A 21,534-nucleotide genomic window follows, 5' to 3' on the forward strand; every position below is an offset into this window, starting at 1 on the left:
AAATTCATGTGACTCACTTTATTACAATATTTGCTTTATCACAGTGGTCTGGAATTGAATCCACGATATCTCTGGGGTGTGTGCCTGTATAGGGAAAAACATACTATACGTAGAATATGGTACTCTCTGTGGTTTCAGGCTTCCACTGGGGGCCTTGAAATGTATTCCCCATGGATAGGGGGACTATTACAGATAGTATATAGATTTTGTAGCCAAAAGAAATCACCTAGGCAAACAGGGCTCTCCTCCCAAATACTGCACAGCTTTCAGACTACCTCATGTCCTACCATTAGTATTATTATAGACTGCCTCTTCTCTGAATTCATGTATCATATCCCTTATTTAATACTTATTTATAGTGTTTTGTATGGTTTGCTTTGTTTCACGTGTGGAAGTCCTGAATTCAAGACTACAAGCCTTTTGAGAGTAAGTATCTTTATTATTCATCTGTATTTCCCTCGACACTTAGCATACTAAAAGGTGATTCAAGGCAATCCTATAAACACTTAAGGAATAGTTCTGCATATTTGGAACTCCATATAAAGAATTATTAATTCTCATTTTTTAAGCCTACCTTTGAAGTGCCACTTTACTCACAAAATTGTAGTTCAGAAAGGTTAAGTAATTTCCCAAGGTTATGCAGCTATAAAAAGATGGAACCCAGTTTTTAAACTATATTTGATTCTATGTTCTTCAGCATCCTATCTCCCAAATGGCTAGGCTGCTTTAGGGATACAAAGATGAGTAAGACCCTGCCTGCTAGGAGTTCACAATTCATTCATTCTTTCTATAATTATTTGATTCTTATTCGTAATAATACAGGAATCAAAGACATAATCACTGACCTCAAGACAGACTACTCCGAGAGTTAAAACAGATGTGAGGATTGTGGAGAAGAAAAAGAGTACTTTGAAGTACTATGAAGAAGAATGGATAGTAAGGGAGGGTGGGAGGGAGGGAGACGCAAGAGGGGAGAGATATGGGAACATATGTATATGTATAACTGATTCACTTTGCTATAAAGCAGAAACTAACACACCATTGTAAAGCAATTACACTCCAGTAAAGATGTTAAAAAAAATAAAAAATAAAAAAGAATGTATAGTAATTTGACAAGTATATAATAGAGGTGATTTCAGACATAGACTAGTTTGAGCAGAGATGAGATTGGAGAATACAGGGAAGGGTGGAGAAAGCAATGAGGAAGAAGTATAAGGGGATGTAAAGAAGGGTTTCTGAAACAGGAAACTTGAAAAAGGTTAAAGACCAACATTATGGGGGCTTCAAATGCTGGGCTAAGGAGCTCAGAATTCCAGAAGTCTTGATTATTATATAGATAGATCCTCCTTTATCTTTACATATGAATCTATAAAACGCTTAATACCTTTAGTGCTTGCCTTTATGCAGTTCCTTAGATATGTTTCTTGATGTTGACTGGCAGACTTGTGCAATAACTTTGTAGAAAGGTTTGCCAGGACCAGCAGTGACTGCCAAACTACGTTAGAAGAACACCAATTTAGTCTAGTTCTGCAAATTCCCAGGAGCCCTGGGGAAGGGTAAGTTTGGCAAGAAAAAAAATTTATGGCTTTAAACTGCTTGGGAGTCACAGAGTCAGATTTGAACTCCTGCTCCACTCCCCACTAGTTGTTTGACCTTTGTCTCCCACCCCCACAATAATAATTCTTTCAATACTATTTGTGTCTACCATATACAGGCCCTTATTTTAGGCACTTAACTACTCCGAAAATTCTGTTTCCTCTTCAGAAAAAAGAAAATAACCTTTACCTGATAAAACTCTGAATATTATATTTTACAAAGCCAAGTGGGAATTTTTATTACATTTAAGTTTTAAGGTGGTCTATTATTAAAAATAGAATACTTTAGAGGGGTACCCATACTATAAAATCTTACAATGACAGTAAAACATTAACCAAAGTGTCTATGGTGGTTTTGTGGCAGTTATTTTTCATGTTTAAGTTTCATTTCTCTGTAGGAGTTGATAGAGAGTAAAATCTTTTTATTTATTTATTTTATATTGGAGTATATTGATTAGCAATGTTGTGTTAGTTTCAGGTGTACAGCAAAGTGATTCAGTTATACATAGACATGTATCTATTCTTTTTCAAATTTTCCCATTTAGGTTGTTACAGTAGGTCCTCGTTGGTTATCTATTTTAAATATAGCGGTGTGTACATGTCAACCCCAAACTCCCAATCTATCCCCCCTTCCCCTCCTGGTAACCAAAAGTTTGTTTTTTAAGTCTGTGAGTCTGTTTCTGTTTTGTAAATAAGTTCATTTGTATCATTCTTTTTTAGCTTCCACATATAAGTGATATCATATGATATTTGTCTTTCTCTGACTAATTTCACTTAGTATGATAATCTCCAGATAAAACCGTTTCTGATGCATGGAACATAACTGTACATTATGCCTAATGTTATCCAAGCTCACAGGGTTCTTTTTAACACAGATCTTGCTTGGGGTTGATATACCACGTTCATGTTCCTTGTGAGAATGGTTTTTATTATCTGCAACCTCAGACTCCAGCCTGATTCATTCACTTAGCCATTAATAATAATGGCTAGCCTTTAATGAGTGTTACTATGCATCAGGCATTAAGGGCTTTGGGTCAACTTTATGAAGTTTATTATTATCATTTTCTTGTTACAGATGAGGAAACTGATGTTAAGTAACTTGCTTAATGTCACACACAAAATAAGTAGTAGTAACTCTTCTAAGGTCTAACTCTTATGATTTGTCCTCCAGATACTGGGGAAGAGGACCCAGTAAGATCTTATTTCTGCCTTCATTGAGTTTATTGAGGAATGCACAGACAAGCAAACCTACAATCCACATATGGTACCATTTGCTAAGAGCTCTAATACCACTTTTGCTAAGGTGGTATGGAAATACAGAGGAAGAATACCTAAATTAGACCAAGGAGGAGGCAAAGGCTGTAAAGGAATTTACTATGGTGATTTGCATAATTTTCAAAGACTTTATTGCTAAAATATTATCTATAGAAATTGATTCTAGCTGCTGCTTAGCAGAGTATGTTGAGCCCTTAGTTGCTGCATCTAGGAGCAATTTTCTCCACAATAGTGTCTTCTAATAGTTGGTTAGGATAGTTAGCCACAGTTAATCCACCTTCAAGCAGTCTCTCTTTTACCTTCAAAATGCAAAGTCATTCATGCTACGTCAACTTTGACCTTCAGAATAGCTGAGGGTAATTACCAAAGTAGGTGGATGAGAAATAATACAAAACAGTTTTTTGTTTCCCTTAATGGCATGTTTTCTTTTCAATAAGAGGGAGAAGGAAAGGTGTAAGCAAATGTAGAAATTTTTTAAAAGCAGTTGAATTTTAACTCAATGCAAGAAATGGTTTTAATAGAACATCTATTCTCTCCTTACCGGTTTTTAATTTTTCATTCTCTATTATGATTTTACTTTCAGTTTGAATATTTGTATTTACCAACAACGAGATGGTTGTTTCTACAAATAGACAACAGTCATTAAAACTTACCGTTGCTGTACCCTCAAATACAAACTGAAATTAATGTTTGAAATGTAATGAAAATCATATACATTGTCCCCAAGCTTTGAACTGGTGGTTATTTGCAAAAAACACAACACAGTGAATGTTAACATTTTAAAGCAATTAGTGGCAAAGTGCTAGACATTTTCACATATACCATCTCATAATTCTCCTAGCCAGTTTCTTAATTTTCAAGTTGGGGGAGGGACAGTGGGAGGCATGTGAGAGGGAACTACAAAAAGATAGATAGATAGATAGATAGATAAACAGATAGATAGATAATCTACCTCCTTAAAATTTTCAGTAGTATAACTGAGCATTAATATCTAAGCCACCAACAAAATTCTAGAAATAGTTTCAGCAGAACATCCCTTCTCTACTTTCTTTTCTGTCCACAAGTCTTGGACATTCATTCTGCTAATGAATGTCCACCTATGCCTGGGGGGATCCCATTCCAATTTAACTATGAGCATTTATCAGGAACAGAGAAGTCATCTGTAAAATGTCTGTCTTCTAGTGAGTAACAACTTCATTTTAATTCACTGACTTAGTTTAATACATTTTATATTGCCATCCAGTTTTTTTTGGGGGGGGGGAAGGACAGTATGGGGAAAATTAGTGTACAGCAAATTTTAACACAGGCCCCAATAAATAAACCTGAAGTTACAGACATTTTTTTATACCTGAGAATATAAAAAGCCATAAATTATTGGCCTCCATATGTCAAGTACTGATGAAAGCAACACATTAATATATATAACAGCCTTTACTGTCTTGACTGCTTATTTCACGTTGAGAGAGCACTTTAGTGATCCACTTACGCAGAAAGCACATGGATATTTTAATATGTATGACACAGTGATTTTTCAAGGTTAACTTAAGATTGCATTATGGTAGTGAAACGAACATTTGATCATCATGTAGCTATATACCTGTCATTAATTCCTGATTAAGAAGAGGAACGGCTTCCTCCTGACAAATAGCAGCAGGCCCTTAGGGTAGAACAGTAGAAGGCCGGGTGTCTTGCATCAAGGATAATAACAGTAATTTTAAGGATTTCTTCTTCAGCAATTCCTTGAATCAAGAATTCCCTCTTAAATCTTCAGTGGGCAGAAGATTTGGCCAGGCTAAATCAGAGCCTTCCTATTAAAACAGTAACAGCTCTAGGGGAAGCATTCATTGTTATAAAGTATAAATCCATCAAGATTAAACAACTAGACTAGGAAAAACAACACATTCAGACTTGGGTTTCAGGGCTGTTATGGACTGAATGTTTGTGTATCCCCTCAAATTCACATGCTGAAAGCCTAACCCTCAATGTGATGGTATTTGGAGGTCGGGCCTTTGGAAGATGATTATGCTTATATGAAGTCATGAGGATGGGGCTCCCATGATGGGATTACTGTTCTTATAAGAAGAAGAGAGAACAGAGCTTGGGCTCTCCCTCTGTCAAGTGAGGACACTGTGAGAAGGCAGCCATCTGCAAGCCAGGAAAAGGGCTCTCACTAGGAACCAAATCTGTCAGCATCTTGATCTTGGACTTTATAGCCTCAAGAACTGTAAGAAATAAATGTCTGTTGTTCAAGCCACCCAGTCAAGGGTATTTTGTTATAGCAGCCTGAGCTGACTAACATAAGGGCTTTTAAGAGTTCTGAATTCACAGCACTCAAGTAAACAGATACCATCAATTCTGCACAGGCTTCTACTAAATGGCTATCTGTTTGTTAAATGGTATATACACATCCAAATTAAAATTCCACTCATTAAAATCCATTGTAGAAAACAGTAAGTGTTTGTCAAAACTCATATAACTGGGGAATACTTAAGAACCCATTTATTATATGTAAATTATATCTTCACAAAAAAATTATAAGCCATAAAAAGTACCTGAACAATTGGATAACTACTATTTTGGCAATTAAATGGGTCCCATATTTTCTTTTTTTAAATGTTAATTCCCCTAAGTTATTTACTTTTTTTAAAAAATTTTATTTATTTATTTATTTATTTTTGGCTGTGTTGGGTCTTCGTTTCTGTGCGAGGGCTTTCTCCAGTTGCGGCAAGCAGGGGCCACTCTTCATGGCGGTGCGCGGGCCTCTCACTACCGCGGCCTCTCTTGTTGTGGAGCACAGGCTCCAGATGCGCAGGCTCAGTAGTTGTGGCTCACGGGCCTAGTTGCTCCGCGGCATGTGGGATCTTCCCAAACCAGGGCTCGAACCCGTGTCCCCTGAATTGGCAGGCAGATTCTCAACCACTGCGCCACCAGGGAAGCCCATGGATATTTTGCCATTGCTACTTAATAATACTATATGACCACTGACATACACGGCTGTTGTCCGTGAAATTAAATTTCTCAAATCAATGTTGTATACGTAGTTGAGTAAAATATTAACATCAATACAGAGATCAAAAAATCTCCTGTTTCATTCCTGCTGTGTGTGTGTGCTATTTCTTTTCCTGCACTGGATATTTTAAACAAATATCAATGTAAAATAACACGTTTAGAAGGTTCATTTCCAATAATTTTATTTTTTAAATATGACCTGATATTGAAGCCAAAAAAGTAATTTTTTCAAATTATTGTGACTTTTTCTTATAAAAATATAAATAATAATCTTAGAATGTGCTATTGAATTTTTCATTAATAATTTACAATTTATATCTTTCTAAAAGGCCCTACAAAATTTTCACTCCTTTGTCTCTTTGGGAATATTTTATTATCTACAATGATCTTTTTATCCTTTCAGATATATCAAGCTTTTAAATTAAAAAGCATGACACATGGCAATTTAAATTTCCATTCTAAACTTACAGAGTCATATGAGCTCTTGTCAACAAAAGACCAAATTTACTATAATTATGGATTATTTACACTAAAACAAAATAAGAAATCAATATGTAAATGTAATGTTTGTAGTAGCTAATGCAGCCAGCAATGACAGATTAGGTTCAAACAGCAATCAGTTTGAAAATCTGGCACATATGTAAATGAGCTAGGGACTTGATGTTTACATTTGACTGTATTTCATTCAGGATTTTTAAATTGTCTCAGGAACAGCACAAAAATAAAATGTTAATCTTTCCACTACAAATATAACTTGAGCCCTCATCATAACTGAAATTAAGTTTTGCTCCTGTCCAGCTAAACTAACATATGATACTAATAATTCTGAGCTGCAGATTACATCATTCTTAATTAACACTCTGCTACAGTTGTTAACATCCTCCAAGACACCATGTTATCATCACCACAAGTTCTGTAACAATCTTAAAACGACGTTTAACAAAGGTTGTCCTCTTACTCTGCAGCTACTTTTAATTGCTTTCTTTGCTGGCAATTAAATATGTCTAGGTAAACAAACATTCGGTTTCACATAATTCTTAACAACATTTTCATGAAGATTTCAAAGTTCAGGTGTCCTTATGTCTATAATTACTGTTTATCAATATAGAGATCTACTGGATTCAGCAAAATGTACTAACCAAAGTATATAAAATTAATCAAAATGTGGTAATTAGCGGTGATAGTGATATATTGTGATCCATCAAGTAGTTCATAGTAAAACTGTCAAAACATAATTCTATTCATCTAGACAAACCACGAAGAAAGAAAAAAAATTCACAGATACAATGATTTTTGTTTCATGAATTAGTGACCAAGTTTCCGACTGTCCATTAAATCAACCATAGAGAATACCTGCAGTTCTTTTTCGAAGTGTGATGTTAACAAGCTAATCTCAGTACTCACTGACCTATCAATAGGCAGTAAACTATATAAATGGGTTTGCTACATCAATCCAATTAGATGTGTTGTGATCTCCACCAATGCTTTAATTGGGGACAAGTTTCTTTCATCCAGAATGCATAACTATAGGGAAATGTCCTCTTCTTAAAAAAAGCCACTTTTCAAGTAGCCCCTTATTAAGAAACACTTACCAATCCAATACTTCCTAATTTTACTTTTACAAAATCTAATAATAATGCTCACAAGAATTAAAGTTGAACAGTAATCACAATAATGTACTTGAAACACTGATTATATTAATTTATTCTTAAGAAATGATGAGTTACTTTAAGAATGATACATTGAATTGTTATCAAATACTGTACTACTTACAACACTGGTAAAACATTTTCACAGATGAATATCCTTTGTGAAAACAAACAAAAAAGAAGTTGTTTTGTAAAGCATTTTGGAAGAAAAAATTAACCAATCCTTTCAGAACATTTACTTGCATGTATAAAGTTTCCCCTTTCTGTACCTCAGTTCCCCTAGTCATAAAATGGGACTAGATTAGATGATTGCTTTAAATCCTTCCAAAGACGATACCCTAGAGCTTTCTTCTAAGTCAGAGCTCTCATGGATATGACTCTTGCATTAAGGGAGAACACCAAAAATTGAAATAGCAGGATATAGACTAAAATAAAAAGTGAAAAATATTATAAGGATTAACATCTGTGCAGAGATTGTGAGGTGCTGAGGAAACAGAAGTAGGATGAGAGCTATCTGAAAGCATCCTTAGAATGTCCTTGTAATAAGTGAACCCCACAATAAATAGTTCCATGATACTGTTCAGTTACCTTTTTAGTTGGGATAATGGGGGGTGAACAAGTATCTTGAATGGCCTCAGTACAGGGTGGGAGAGATGGGAAAAAGAAAACAAAAAAGAAAAAAATAAACTGTTTGTATGAGTATCAATACACATACCACCCAGAGGGTGTCACCTCTTAGCTAAGACCGAGGCTAGAAGCACAGCTGGATACCTATTACCACAGCTAGTTATAAGAAGCAGAGACAGAAGAGGAATAGTTCAGTTTTTCCCTTAATTATAGCAGGCTTAATGGATTTAGTGAAGTGCACATCCAACGTAGAAGGTTAGAAGAGACCTCAAGGATCATGAGAACAATGTTTCATTTGCTTTTCTTCAAGCTTCTGCCTCTGCTTACAGGGTGAATACTATTTCTGCCCATGCTGCTTCTCCTCACAAAGGAAGTGTTTTAACATTTGTAGCATTTTCTCCCCATTCTAAACCTGCTTCCTCCAGAGAAAAGAAGAGACTATTATAATTATTCACAAGGTCACCTTGTACTAGGTTAGGTTTCACAGAAGGCAGGGACGAGACCAGCAGCTTCCTCTTCCATTTCCTATGCCCTAATGCACTAAATTCCCTTCCACTTTTTATCCTCTGTGGTAAATACCCCTGGACAAGGTTTGCCATGAGCTCTCTAAGCTATGTTTCCTGCTGTGACCAGGTTGGTGAGGCAGGTCTATTGCATCAGTCCTTAAGGCTCTGAAGACCCAGTCATAACTCTTCTTATAGGTCACTTGAGCATGTGGGCCCTAAGATTTGGATCTGGAGTGAAAGGTAAAAGACCTCACTTAGGACTCAAGTCTAAGCCACATGATCCATTTGGTGCTTGTCTAGCTACTAAAGCAGTTTCTTTTTCCAGTCATGGAGCCTCTTTATTTTCTGGTAGCATCTGAGGCCCGGAGCAGAGGAGTGACCTGCCCAAAGTCAAACAGTGATTCTGTGGGAGAGCTGGGGCTAGAACTCAGATAGGGCTAGGACTCAGATATCTTGACTCACTACTCCTCAATTTCCTTCCACAGTATCCATCAGAAAATATAATACCCTACTCTCACCTAATTCAAGGCTACTGTCACCTGCTTTCCCACCAACGGTTTTCCAAGGACAAAAAAAAGGCCACATATTTTAACACCAGTGGTTTACTTAACTATCACAGGAGTCCCAATTAGCACCCTGAATTTACTAATGCTTGCACAAATAGCAACTAATTCAAAGTCAGAATTAAAAGCAACTTCACAACTCAGAGGCCACACAAGAGGACCATATGCTAGACTGCATGACCAGAGCTCAACAATACCCTCATAGAACTCATCGAAATATTAATGGGAACCATCCTCCCAGTATAAAAAGGTCAAAGTTCAAAAGCAAGACTCAATTACTACTTGTAAAAGGGACAGCTACACATAAGGGATACCTTATTTTCTGTCATCCTGCCATAAAAATGAAGACAATCTATATAATTAAAATGGAGCTGGACATTTTTAGCACTTATTAGAATAAGACCAAAGCAAGTTGAAAAGACTGTCTTTTATTACCAAGACACCCATTCAGTCCTTTTCTAGCAAGGTGATCATTAGTAACACCAAATCCAAAAATACTAAGCCTTCTCCATTTATATTTATACATGGCCTGAGGGCTTTGGCACTAGTTATTTCCCTTGCCTAGAATACTATTCATTCTGCTCTTCACTTTAATGGTTCCTCAATCATTCATGTCTCAGTTGAAACAGTACCTCTTCTGAGAGGCCTTTCCTGACCTTACAACTTACAGTAGTCACCCAATTACTTCTTATCATGTCACTCTATTTCAGTTTTCTGCAAAGCACTTGTTATCATCTGATAATTTTTCTGGTTTATCTTATTTGTAGTTTGTTGCCTGTCCCTCCACCCTACCCCCATGTCTACACATATTATATTGTAAACTCCATGAAACCAGGTACCTTGTTGTCTCGTTTCTCATTGTATCCCTAACACCTAGAACAAGGACCTAACACATTGTAAGATGGTACTCAATCTATATCTAGTAAATGAGTGAATAACTGACATCCTGCATGAATAAATGAGATGGACTCTCCATTTACCTGAAAAACACTTTATGATGAGTTTGACAAATAGCAAAACAGCCAATGGAGAGACTACACATGCATGGATAAAGAATTAAATCCCTCAATTTGTCATGAAGCTTTTCATATTCATCACAACAAATGTTTATTAAGGGCTCTACACAGATGGCGCTCTCATGAACTGAGGGAGATGCTCAGTAAGAGTGCTCTTGCTCTTCACAGCTCAGGATCTGGCTGGAGAGAGGACAGCCATATAAGAAATAATACGAGGGAAACTAAGACTCAGAGAAGAAAGATGCTGCCTGAGGCCACAAAACCAGGGTAGGACAGTTATAGGATAAACAGTGTCTCACTATAAAGCCAGAGCTCCTTCCGTTACTCCATACTTTGATGAGAAAAATGAAAAGGAACACTGGACAAAAAGGCTAAACTCAGGTCAAGGAGTGGAGTTGCCTAGTTCATTACATTTATGGGACACCTGTAAGATCTTTGGCTCCCCAAGTATCTTATATCTGTTCCGCATGATGCTTGATATCCCTCCATTAGAACTTTGCTTCTTACATTTGGTCTCTCTTAGGAGGCAAACATCCTTAGGCATGTAGCACTTCACAGTATTCATTCCACAAATAGTTCTAAGTACCTACTATGTTTCAGGCCCTCTTTTAGCTGCTGAGGATATAACAGTGAACAAAAAAAAAAGTCGCTGATTTCTTACAGCTTTACATTGTGATGAGGGACACAGACAACAAATATGAATATATTACTAATATTACTAATATAATGCATTGTTGTGATAATGTAAGATAAAGGGAGAATGTATAACAGAGGGGCTTTTTTAGCCAGTGGAATCAAGAAAAGCCTATCTGAGGATGTAACATTTGAGTAGAGGCCTGAATAAAGTAAAGGAGTAAGCCAAGTTGATAAGTGGTAGATCATTTCAGGCAGGGGAATAGCGAAGGGCAAATGTCCTGAAGTTGAAGCACACTTAGAATGTTTAAAGAAGAGCAGGGAGGCCAGTGTGGCTGGCAAGATACAAGCCAGAGATGAGAATGATAAAAGATGAAGTTAGAGAAAAAGTCAGGAACAAGATTATGTAAGTCCTTTATATACCTTAGTAAGGAACCTGGATTTTATTCTAAGTGCAAAAACGCAAATGGAGGGGTTTGAGCAGGGGAGAGACATAATCAAGTTATGGTTTTTGGTTCGTTTACATCTTAGACCATTTGAATGCTGGGAGAGGTGCCACTTGAAGGTAGTGGAATAAGGACAGGGGAAAGAAGAGGTCATTAAATGGTAAGGCTGAGAGAAGGCAAAGAAAAGTTTACCTACTCATTTTTATTATCTGTGGTTATAAGTGAGATTTACACACAATTTTTTCTTACATTATCTTTTTCTAGTTTTGGTAACAAGATTACATGAACATTATAAAATAAGATAGTTAGCAGTCTCACTGGGAAGAGTTTGTGTAAACTTTCTTTATGGAAATCCTCTGGGGTGGGGGAGGGGGAAGAAGTGGCATGTGAAATTTTTGACTACAAATTCAATTTCTTTGATGGCTATCACTTTTTTCAGGTTACCTATTTCTTGTATTCATTTTAGTACTTGATAGTTTATGCAAAATTCTCCATTTCAACTAAATTTCAGATATTAATAAGCCATAAAGATATGCTTATTTTATTACTATTCATGCACATTTTTGTTTTAAAACAATTTATTAATTTCTTATGTTTTGTATTAACTTATTTAATAATTATTAATCAAATAATCTCTTCTGAATCTGTAGTTAAGTCCCCTTTTTCATACCTAATATTTTTGTGCTTACCCTCGTTTTTTCTTGGCTTGATTTTTCAAGCAGTTATTACTTGTTGATTACTTCTATCATTAATTACTGCTTTTAAACCTTTCTTTCCTTCTATTTTCTTCAGACTTACTCTATTGTTATTTCTCTATCTTCTTAAGTTGAACATACAATGCAATTGTTTTCTATCTTTCTTATCTTCTAATTAGTGAACTTAATATTACAAATTTCCCTCTAAGTACCACTTTTGCTATATTCAAAGTCTTAGTATATAGCACTCTTATTTATGTTCTCTTCTGAACAGCTAGTGGTTGCTATTATGATTTCATTTTTACCCATAAATTTTTTTTTTTTTTTTTTTTTTTTACCCATAAGTTATTTTGAAGTAAATTATTTGTAGTATCCAATGTATGGAGAATTTCAGAGATACCTTTTTATTATTACTTCACTTCTAATTTTATTGCATAATGGCCAGAGAATGGGTCAGCATGATAGTGATTCTTTGATACTGGCTTTGTGTTCTAATATGTGGTCAATTTTCATAAGTATTCTATATGTGCTTAATTTGGTTATTCAAATAATATATAGCCTACAAAGATTTATTGCTTAATTCATTAGTTTCCATAAGATATCTGTATATAATTGTGGTTGAACTATTTTTCCTTGTAATTTTGTCAATTTTTGCTGATTTGTGCACACAAGTTTACAATTGTCATATCTTCTTGGTAAACTGTCCCTCAATATTATTTGCCTTAAATTCAATTTTATGTGATATTAATATTGCCACACTACATTTAAAAAATTAATATTTGGCTTAAATATCATTTCTTATACCCTTCCTCTTTTCTGTGTCATTTCTTTAAGAGATATTTCTCTGATAAACAACATATAGCTGACTATTCCTTTTTCTTCTAGAAGCATGCAGGTTATTTTTCTTCAGTGTTTATCACCTTAAGTTATAACATTTATACCTAGGTTTATATTTTTCTAATATAGACTAATTTAATCAGTAGCTCTAGCTTTCTTCAAATAAGAACCTAAACAAGCTCTCAATAACTACTCTCTCTCTGCCATCACCTAACCACTACCCCTAATTCAGTTTACCCATCTGCAAAATGTGACAAAGAACACCCATCTATGATTTATTGTGAGGATTTAATCAGATAATATATATAAAGGGCTTGGCAAAAAGCCTGTCTTCATAAATGATAACTGTTGTGTCACTATCACTTACCAAATACTTTAACTTCATATTTAACATCCTTATTCTTGTAACTATTACCTATCTTCTACTGCAGTATTATCTATAATTTATACTTTTCAACAACTATTACTTAACAGCACTGAAATCCAGAATCCAGAAATGTTCTCCATTTGCTCCAATCTTCTATTCTTCTACCTTTTCTGTCACTAAACCTGCCAGCTAACTTCAACACTTAACCCCTGGACTCCACCCTGCCTCCCTGCTATAGACTGAACTGCATCCCCCAACCCTAGAAATCCTATATTGAAGCCCTAACCCCCAATATGGCTGTATTTGCAAACAGTCTTTAGGAAGTAATTAAGATTAAATGAAGTCATAAGGGTGGGGCCCTAATCCAATAGGATTGGTGTCTTTATAAGAAGAGGAAGAGAGACAAGAGGACTCCAGTACTTGCTTGCTCCCTGCCTCCTCTACTTCCCTTCCCCAACTTCCTTTCCCTCCCTCCTTCCCCCCTACCCCCAACCCCCCATATGAGGACACAGTGAGAAGGCAGCTGTCTGCAAGCCAGGAAGAGAGCTCTTACTAGAAACCAAATCTCACAGGAACCCTGATTGGGCTTTTCAGCCTCAACAACTGTGAGAAATAAATGTCTATTGTTTGTCACCTAGTTTATGGTATTTTGTCATTGCAGCTTAAGTTAAGATACTCCCATACTCTTTTTGTCCACCAGCCCTTTTTGGTTTCACTTTTTCAATTTTTCCCTATTTGCTGTCTCTTCCTCCTCATAATTCTAATAATTCTTCAGTCTCTTGACCCTACTCCTCCCTCAACTTCTCTCTCCCTTCAGAGTTGAATTTTCTGAAAATAACAGTAACTCTAATCCCTCATTTCTCACTTATCCATTAAAATCTACTACAACCTGGTTCTTATTCTCATCTTCCTACCAAAAATGATCTTAATAAATGCATTAATTACTTATATACCAAACTGATGACCTTTTAAATAATTACCATACTACTTGGAATACACTGCAATATTTTGTACCATTGTACATTTGAGACAAAAAATATAGGCGTACATATTTTTCAGGATTGTCTCAGTTCTAGACATGTGACTGAATTACATATGGGACACACACCAGTGAAAAGCTCCATTGGCAAGTAGGAAACAGGTGTTTATAAATAGAGACTTGTCAACTATATATGTTTTTGGAAATTGAAGTATTGAGAGAAGACGTCAGGGAGAATGTACAGTAAGAGGGACTGCTGAAAACAGAACTCTGGGGAACACCAACTTTTAGAGCAGATGAAGAAAAGAGGTGACTACTGGATGAATCAACCTGAGTGGCACACAGAACACCAAAACAGTGTTGGAAATTTTCTTTAAAGAGATGAATTAAGGGGACTTCCCTGGTGGCACAGTGGTTAAGAATCCGCATGCCAATGCAGGGGACACGGGTTCAAGCCCTGGACCAGGAAGATCCCACATGCCATGGAGAAACTAAGCCCATGAGCCACAACTACTGAGCCTGCATGCTTAGAGCCTGTGCTCCACAGCAAGAGAAGCCACCGCAATGAGAAGCCTGCGCACCGCAACGAAGAGTAGCCCCTGCTGACTGCAACTAGAGAAAGCCTGCACCAGGAACGAAGACCCAGCACCGCCAAAAATAAATAAATAAATAAATTTTATATATATATATATATATATATATATATACACACATATATAAGCTTATATATACCTTAATAAATAGGTTATAAGCTCCCACAGGACAGAGCTTGTTTTCATCTAGTAGGTAAATCTTTGATAGACTGAATCTTTCCTATAATAATATGAAACAGGTATAATTAACAGTCCCCATCCCTTCTGATTTTACTATGATTTACAGTATAATCTGAAGTTGTGCCATAGGGGTACTGCATCACCTTTGAATTAATTAGTGAAATCTGATTTATTTAAAAAGTTTTTAAATGCTTTTCAACGGTTATAAAGATTACGATTAAAGAGTTTGCTCTTAAATTCTCAAAAAGCCTGAAATTCTGTTTTCTGAAAAACATTACTTACTTTAAAATAATTCTAAATATAATTCAGTTATAGACACTTATATGGTAATTTTGCTGCTCTTAGCTTTAAAAAAAAAATGTAAATACAAAATAAGACTCAATTAACAGGCACCCCCTAGTGGCAGTAAAATCAAGTTAAGAAAAAAAAAATTTATAAGACATGGTTTAAGATATAGCTCTCACCAAACCTTGAGAATAATATTGTTTGTCAGTAAACAATTTAAAAGCATGTTATTTTATATCTACATTGTACTAATTGACTAATAGTGTACGGTAACTAAAAGTTCATTCACACACCGAAATTTCATTAATATTCTTGAGAACTACAATAAGTGAAATAATGTATATAAATGCCCTTCAACAAGTATATAATGACAAATTACAAGATATTTTAAAAAAAATCTCATTATAGAGAACAGCTTCCAAAAAAGAAGGCATCTTTGGAATAAAGCTTTATATATTTCTGTCAAGAAACTGGAAGCTATAGTAGATGGAGGGTCAGATGGAGATTTCAGTATCAGAAGTATTCACTGATGACCTTGAACAATCCACAAAACTCTTTCTAAACACCTCAATTTGCTAATTTATAAATTAGAGATATCAAAATCAGCCTGTAATCTTGTAGAGTTGTTATAAAAATCAAGTGAGGGTTGAATGAAAAAGATTACTATTGGTATTTACTAGCATAAATAATTGTAATAATCATGCTTTGTAATTTGTGATTTCACATATAATGTACCTCTCCTGCTTAATGAATTTTTACAACCACCCTGGCAACTAAAATCAATGCTTCCTATTTTATATATGAAAAATCTAAGACCCTAACCAAGCTGGGAGTGTAATCCAGGATTTTTCTCTCTAGGTCTTGTTATCTTTTATATGACGAGATAGATTATAATCATATTACTTTTCTGATTTGGTCATAATAAATTTTGTTTAGGAGTGATACTATAATACCAGTGTTGTCTATAATACCAGTGTTGTCTAGTCCATTGAGAGAAGACTGATACTCTATAAAGAAAGAACCTAATATTTGCCATTGCATTGGAATTGGAATGGTGGAATCCAGCGACAGGACCTCGTCATAGTTCTGCACTGCAATTAACAGGCAGTTTATTATGCAGTTCCCCTTAGTCTTCCAACATCCACTGACTTGTGTCAGAGAAATAAAAGAATAAAACCAATTAAATATCAAACCAACCACCTAAATAAAATATACCTTTCAAAAAAATCCCAAATCTGAGGTGAAGAGAAGACAATTCAGGGAACAGGTCTAGGGTAGAAATATAAATTAGAGATATAAAATTAACAGTGCACACAGACGACACTTAAAAGCCATAACACTGAACTTAGTAATGTCGTCATCAGTGACAATGGCAAGTCCACTAGCAGGTCCCTACTTAGACTGGGCTCAAGAGAAATGGGAGGAAAGGAATTAGAGACAACAAATATAGACAACTCTTTGGGGGAAGTTTTGTTATCAAAGGGACTAGAGAAATGGAGTTACTGCTGGAAGGGGAGGTGGGATCAAGAGAAAAATGGAAGAAATAACATCACGTTTGAATGTTAATGGTAACGCTCTACTAGACGGAAAAACTGATGATGCAGGGAAGAATTAAAGTGAAGGAAGTCCTTGATTTAGGCCAGAGGGAATACAGAATGTAATCCAAAGCAAACATGGAGGTTTGGCGTTAGATAGGAGATTGGACATGCCATCTAGAGTAACAGGAGAAAAAGAAGAGTATGTGTATAAGACACAGGTAAGTAAACAGAGACCAAGTTGGAAGCTTGTGGAAATTCTCTTGTGATTTCCTTCATTTAATCAGTGAAACAAAATAGGAAATGAAGTCATCAGCTGAGGGTGAGAATAGGGGAGAGGTGTTTTAAAGGTCTGAGGAAAAGATAAGTGTAAAATAGCCATTTAGGAGAGTGTGGATAAACCAGGTAAATACGCTATCACTGCCTAGCAACATTAGGGGGCTCTCTAAAGAATATGGTCGTGAATTTAAAGATACACCAATCAGCATGATTTTGTTTGTCTCTAGTCACATTTAGCTGCGAGGCACAGAATAGACAGAGTTGTATTTACCCAAGGTAAGGATTTTTGTCAAGCAAGATCCATGAAGCAAGAATTGAGGCTACATGCAAGAAAGTGATTATAATGAATGACCATGGGATATTGCCCACTCTAAGGAAGAAAGAGAGGACATGAAAGAGGTAATGATCACAAAAAGATGGTAGAAACAATGGATTGGAGGCCTGAATAAGGCTGAAGGATTGTTAGGGTTAGGATACTAAAGGAAGTGGGCTAGAAAGATGAGAGATGATTAGCAGAAAATGGAAGCTTGAAATTAGTATTTAAGAATTGTTTTAATTAAATGACAAGACCACAGGAAGATATGGCTGACGTAGGATGGGAAAAAAGATCATTGTAGAAAATAAGTTCAAGGAACTAAGAGGCCAAGGTGTTAGAAGAATCCTTCCTATTTTTCTCTACCAATTTCAGATCTCTTCTATTCATTTGCCAATTCTCAAATATAATACTAAGAATCAGAATTACCTTTTATTTTCTCCCTTTTAGATTATAAATTAGGTTGCAAATTATAATAAGATTTGTATGAATCCACCAATTATAACAAAATTTTACAAAAACAAATCAATTTGATTCATTATGGAGTTTAGTGCAGAGAATTTTTATGTCTCCCATATTTGATAATATGATGTGCTTTACAACTCAATACTAAATTACTTTTGGACTCTATTATATAGTTAAGATGTCAAAAATTATTTTTATTTGATAAAACACAAAATGAAAATCAGAAGTTAAAAATAATTATTACCATTAGCTTTTAAAATTCTGTATGGATTTTGTTTTTTTAAATTGTCTCTCATGAAATCAGAATTTAAGATATACATCACACACAAAAAAAGAAAAATAATCTCTAGTTTTATAGAAAGATATATTAACACACCTAAAAGAAACACACCTTGACTTTTTAGTTAGATTTTAATAAAATGTGCCCTAATATAACTTTTTCATCAGCAGGAAAGCTCTAATGCCCCTCCTCTCACTAGCCAGATACACTGTGCTTTGTGTCTTTTATTTGGCTTTGAATTTTTATGTCTTTCTTGTTGTTCCAACACGAAAAAGCATTACTGTAACTTGCTAAAAATCCATAAAGCCAACTAGGGAAGACTACTTTAGTGCTATATAAAGTACTCATTCTCCAATAAACACTGTATTTCGGAAGCACTATAGGCCCCTGCCTGCCTAGGGACTGAGGAAGTGGCAATTAAACTAAGGTCAGCCACATGGCAATGAAGAACATTTCCATTAGCCCAGGAAGACATTTTGATACATCCATTTAATCATGTTACTGGAAAGCAATAGATTATAACCAATGATGTCTCTTACCTACTTGTAATTATGTGGATTATATATTGGATGACAGTGCTTACACTCTGTTAACTAACCTAAAAAATAATATCCTACACGACTAGATACAGAACCCATACCCATAATCTCATCTGGTATTTATATCAACATTACTATAAACACGAGGACTACAAGTACTGTTTGGCTGTTTGTAATAGTATGCAAATACAACTTCCCATTAATATATGATCTGAACATAGAAGATAAAGAGCAACCCAAGAAATCTTTAAATTCTTAGCCTAAAACAAACCTTTAACAGACTATCAGATACAATTATATTAGATTTAACTTTTTTCAGTTCAGTGATTTCTACTTTGGTAAAGTGAAATTTAATTTTCTTTTTGCTACTATCCACCTGTGATGGTATGATCTATAAGATATATACATTTGGTTTTCTTCCCCACTTAGAGCTCCTAAAATCTTTGGAATTTTTTAAGTGATAAGAGTGATAAAGGTGAAAAAAGAGAGGTCTCTTTTGTTATTCATAATGAGCCCCTTTCAACCACACCTGGGTTTGCTAAACAGATGATGTTGGGAAAACCCCTCTAGAGAGAAGCTGGTTGCCAGGGGAGCCAAGCTCATGATTAGAGGACTGGACCTTTTAGCCTGCACCCCCGCCTCCAGGAAGGAGAGAGGAGCTGGAGGTTGGGTTAATTACTAATAGCCAATGACTCAATCATACGTCTGTGGTGAGCCTCCATAAAAAATCCTAGCTGAAGAGCTTTGGAGAGCTTCCAAGTTGGTAAACAAGAATGCATTCATGTCCTGGGAGGGTGGCAGACCCCAAACATTACAGGCACTCATGTGCTCGAGACCCTTCCAGATCTTATCCTATGTATCTCTTCATCTGGCTGTTCATTTATACTCTTTAAAATACGCTTTATAATAAATTGGTAATAGCAAGTAGAGCATTTTTCTGAGTTCTGTGAGCCATTCTCTCACAAATTGCCGAACTCAGAAGGGAGGGGTGGGAACCTCCAATCTATAGCCAGTTGGTCAGAAGCACAGGTGACAACACAGACTTGCAACTGGGTCTGATATGGGGGCAGTCTTGTGGGACTGAGCCCTGAACCTGTGAGATCTAATGTTATCTCCAGGTAGGTAGTATCAGAATTTAGTTAAATTGTAGAACATCCAGCTGGGAATGAAGAACTGCCTCGTGGTGGTGGTGGTGGTGGTGGTGGGGACCCACACATCTGGTGGCCAGAGGTGTTCTGTGGGTAGGGTACTAAAGAAAAACAGAACTTTTTTCCTTCTACTACATTAATAATAAAGGTATTTGGTAGGTGGTGGGGAAAAATTGGACAATATTCGAAGTTTAGGAACACCAAGTTGCATTAAATAAAAAGAGAAAATGTGCAAAAAATGGTGAAAATCTAAGAACAACTTAAACATAGTTCTGGAAGGATACTGTACTCATAAAAATTATTACTCTATCAATACCTTAATCATTCACTTTCGATCAGGTTGCTTCATCAGGCAATAATGTAACATACAATTAAACATTAAAATCATCTGATCATTCTATAAATGTATTGAGTTTCACTGTGAATACTGAAAAAAGAATGAGACCCTCTATTCCAGATAGAGAGAAAATCTTAATAAAAATTTTATATCCGTGTTTTTCAAGCTGTATTCTGCAGAGCCCAAGAATCTTCCTCAAAGCTTTGTTTCTTTAGCCATGGGAGACACTGGAGTTCCAGTTACTCAATCTCTTCCCTCCAACTCCAGTTCTTCCCCTTCAAACAGAGAAGTGCCATTTTTGACTCTTTTTTACATAATAGAGTTTTGCTAAAGCTTTTCTTTGTAAAAAGATTCCATCACTAAAATCAAACAAATAAACTACCCAAACCAAATAGTTTGAAACTTTATATAGTTAATAGCTGTTGGTAAGTTAAAGCTTCAACAAGATTTTGATTTGATTTGATTTGATTTTGGTATTTATATACAGTAAAGCAACTTAACAATCAAACTTTTTGTTTCAGATTCCCAGGAAAAGTAAACACCTTACCCAGCATGACTAGATGATGAAGGTGGTGGCAAATCTGGTGTAAGAACATAAAGACTGTTGTTTTTTGGCAAGTGTAGTGATTTTAAGACCGTCTGAAAAACAAAAAATAAAAACAAATAAAAAATAACTATTGATTGTGCATTTTTAATCTTTTCCTATAATTCTTAGAACATTATCACTATTGTAGTTTGACTTTGCATCTTTTGACAATTTCCTAAATAGAATAATACAGAAGAACTATTGAATCCCAAAAAATCTGTCTCTCATAAATATCATAAGTTAGCATAAATATGAATATTAAAATAAAATACAAATTCTTTAGCTCATGAAACGATACAAATATATAAGAACACAGTTGAGAATCATTAATTTCTTCATTGAAGAAGCATATCCTTGTAACTAATATCCACTTCATTCAGGATCATTACAGCAAAAATTAGCAATGTAGGTGTTCACAGATCATTAGACCTAGAAAAGATCATAGAGAGTACCTCAACCCAAAGACTTTATAGATGAGGAGCTGCAGCCGAAGAGGTGAAATGACTTGGATGAGGTCTCTTGTAAGTGTTACCCAGGTCACTTAACTGTTAGGCCAGATATTTTTTTTTTGTTAAAGCACTTTGTCTGGGGTGAATAAACTACTCTTGGGCTACCTCTGACCTACTATCTTGATAACCACACAAAATTTCACCAAATTTATTTGCCGGAGAACTCCTACATACCTTTCAAACTCCCAACTTGATGGTAAATACCTGCTAATTCAAACTTTTCTGGACAGCAAGACACATTAAGAAACACATTTTACATCTTTACATCATAACCCAGGACAAAAATAT

The 21,534-nt window shown here is 35.5% G+C and overlaps 1 protein-coding gene across 1 annotated transcript in view; it reads right to left on the reverse strand.

Moving 5' to 3' along the window:
* FAF1 (Fas associated factor 1) overlaps positions 1 to 21,534 on the reverse strand; it is a 489,781-nt gene that overhangs the window by 253,726 nt on the left and 214,521 nt on the right. Inside the window, exon 6 of the mRNA XM_007164483.2 lies at positions 20,699 to 20,790. Within this exon, the coding sequence (XP_007164545.1) occupies positions 20,699 to 20,790 (92 nt within the window). The remainder of the gene's footprint in view (positions 1 to 20,698; positions 20,791 to 21,534) is intronic.

The sequence above is a fragment of the Balaenoptera acutorostrata genome, chromosome 1, assembly GCF_949987535.1.
Source record: "Balaenoptera acutorostrata chromosome 1, mBalAcu1.1, whole genome shotgun sequence".
In the NCBI taxonomy this organism is placed as follows: Eukaryota; Metazoa; Chordata; class Mammalia; order Artiodactyla; family Balaenopteridae; genus Balaenoptera; species Balaenoptera acutorostrata.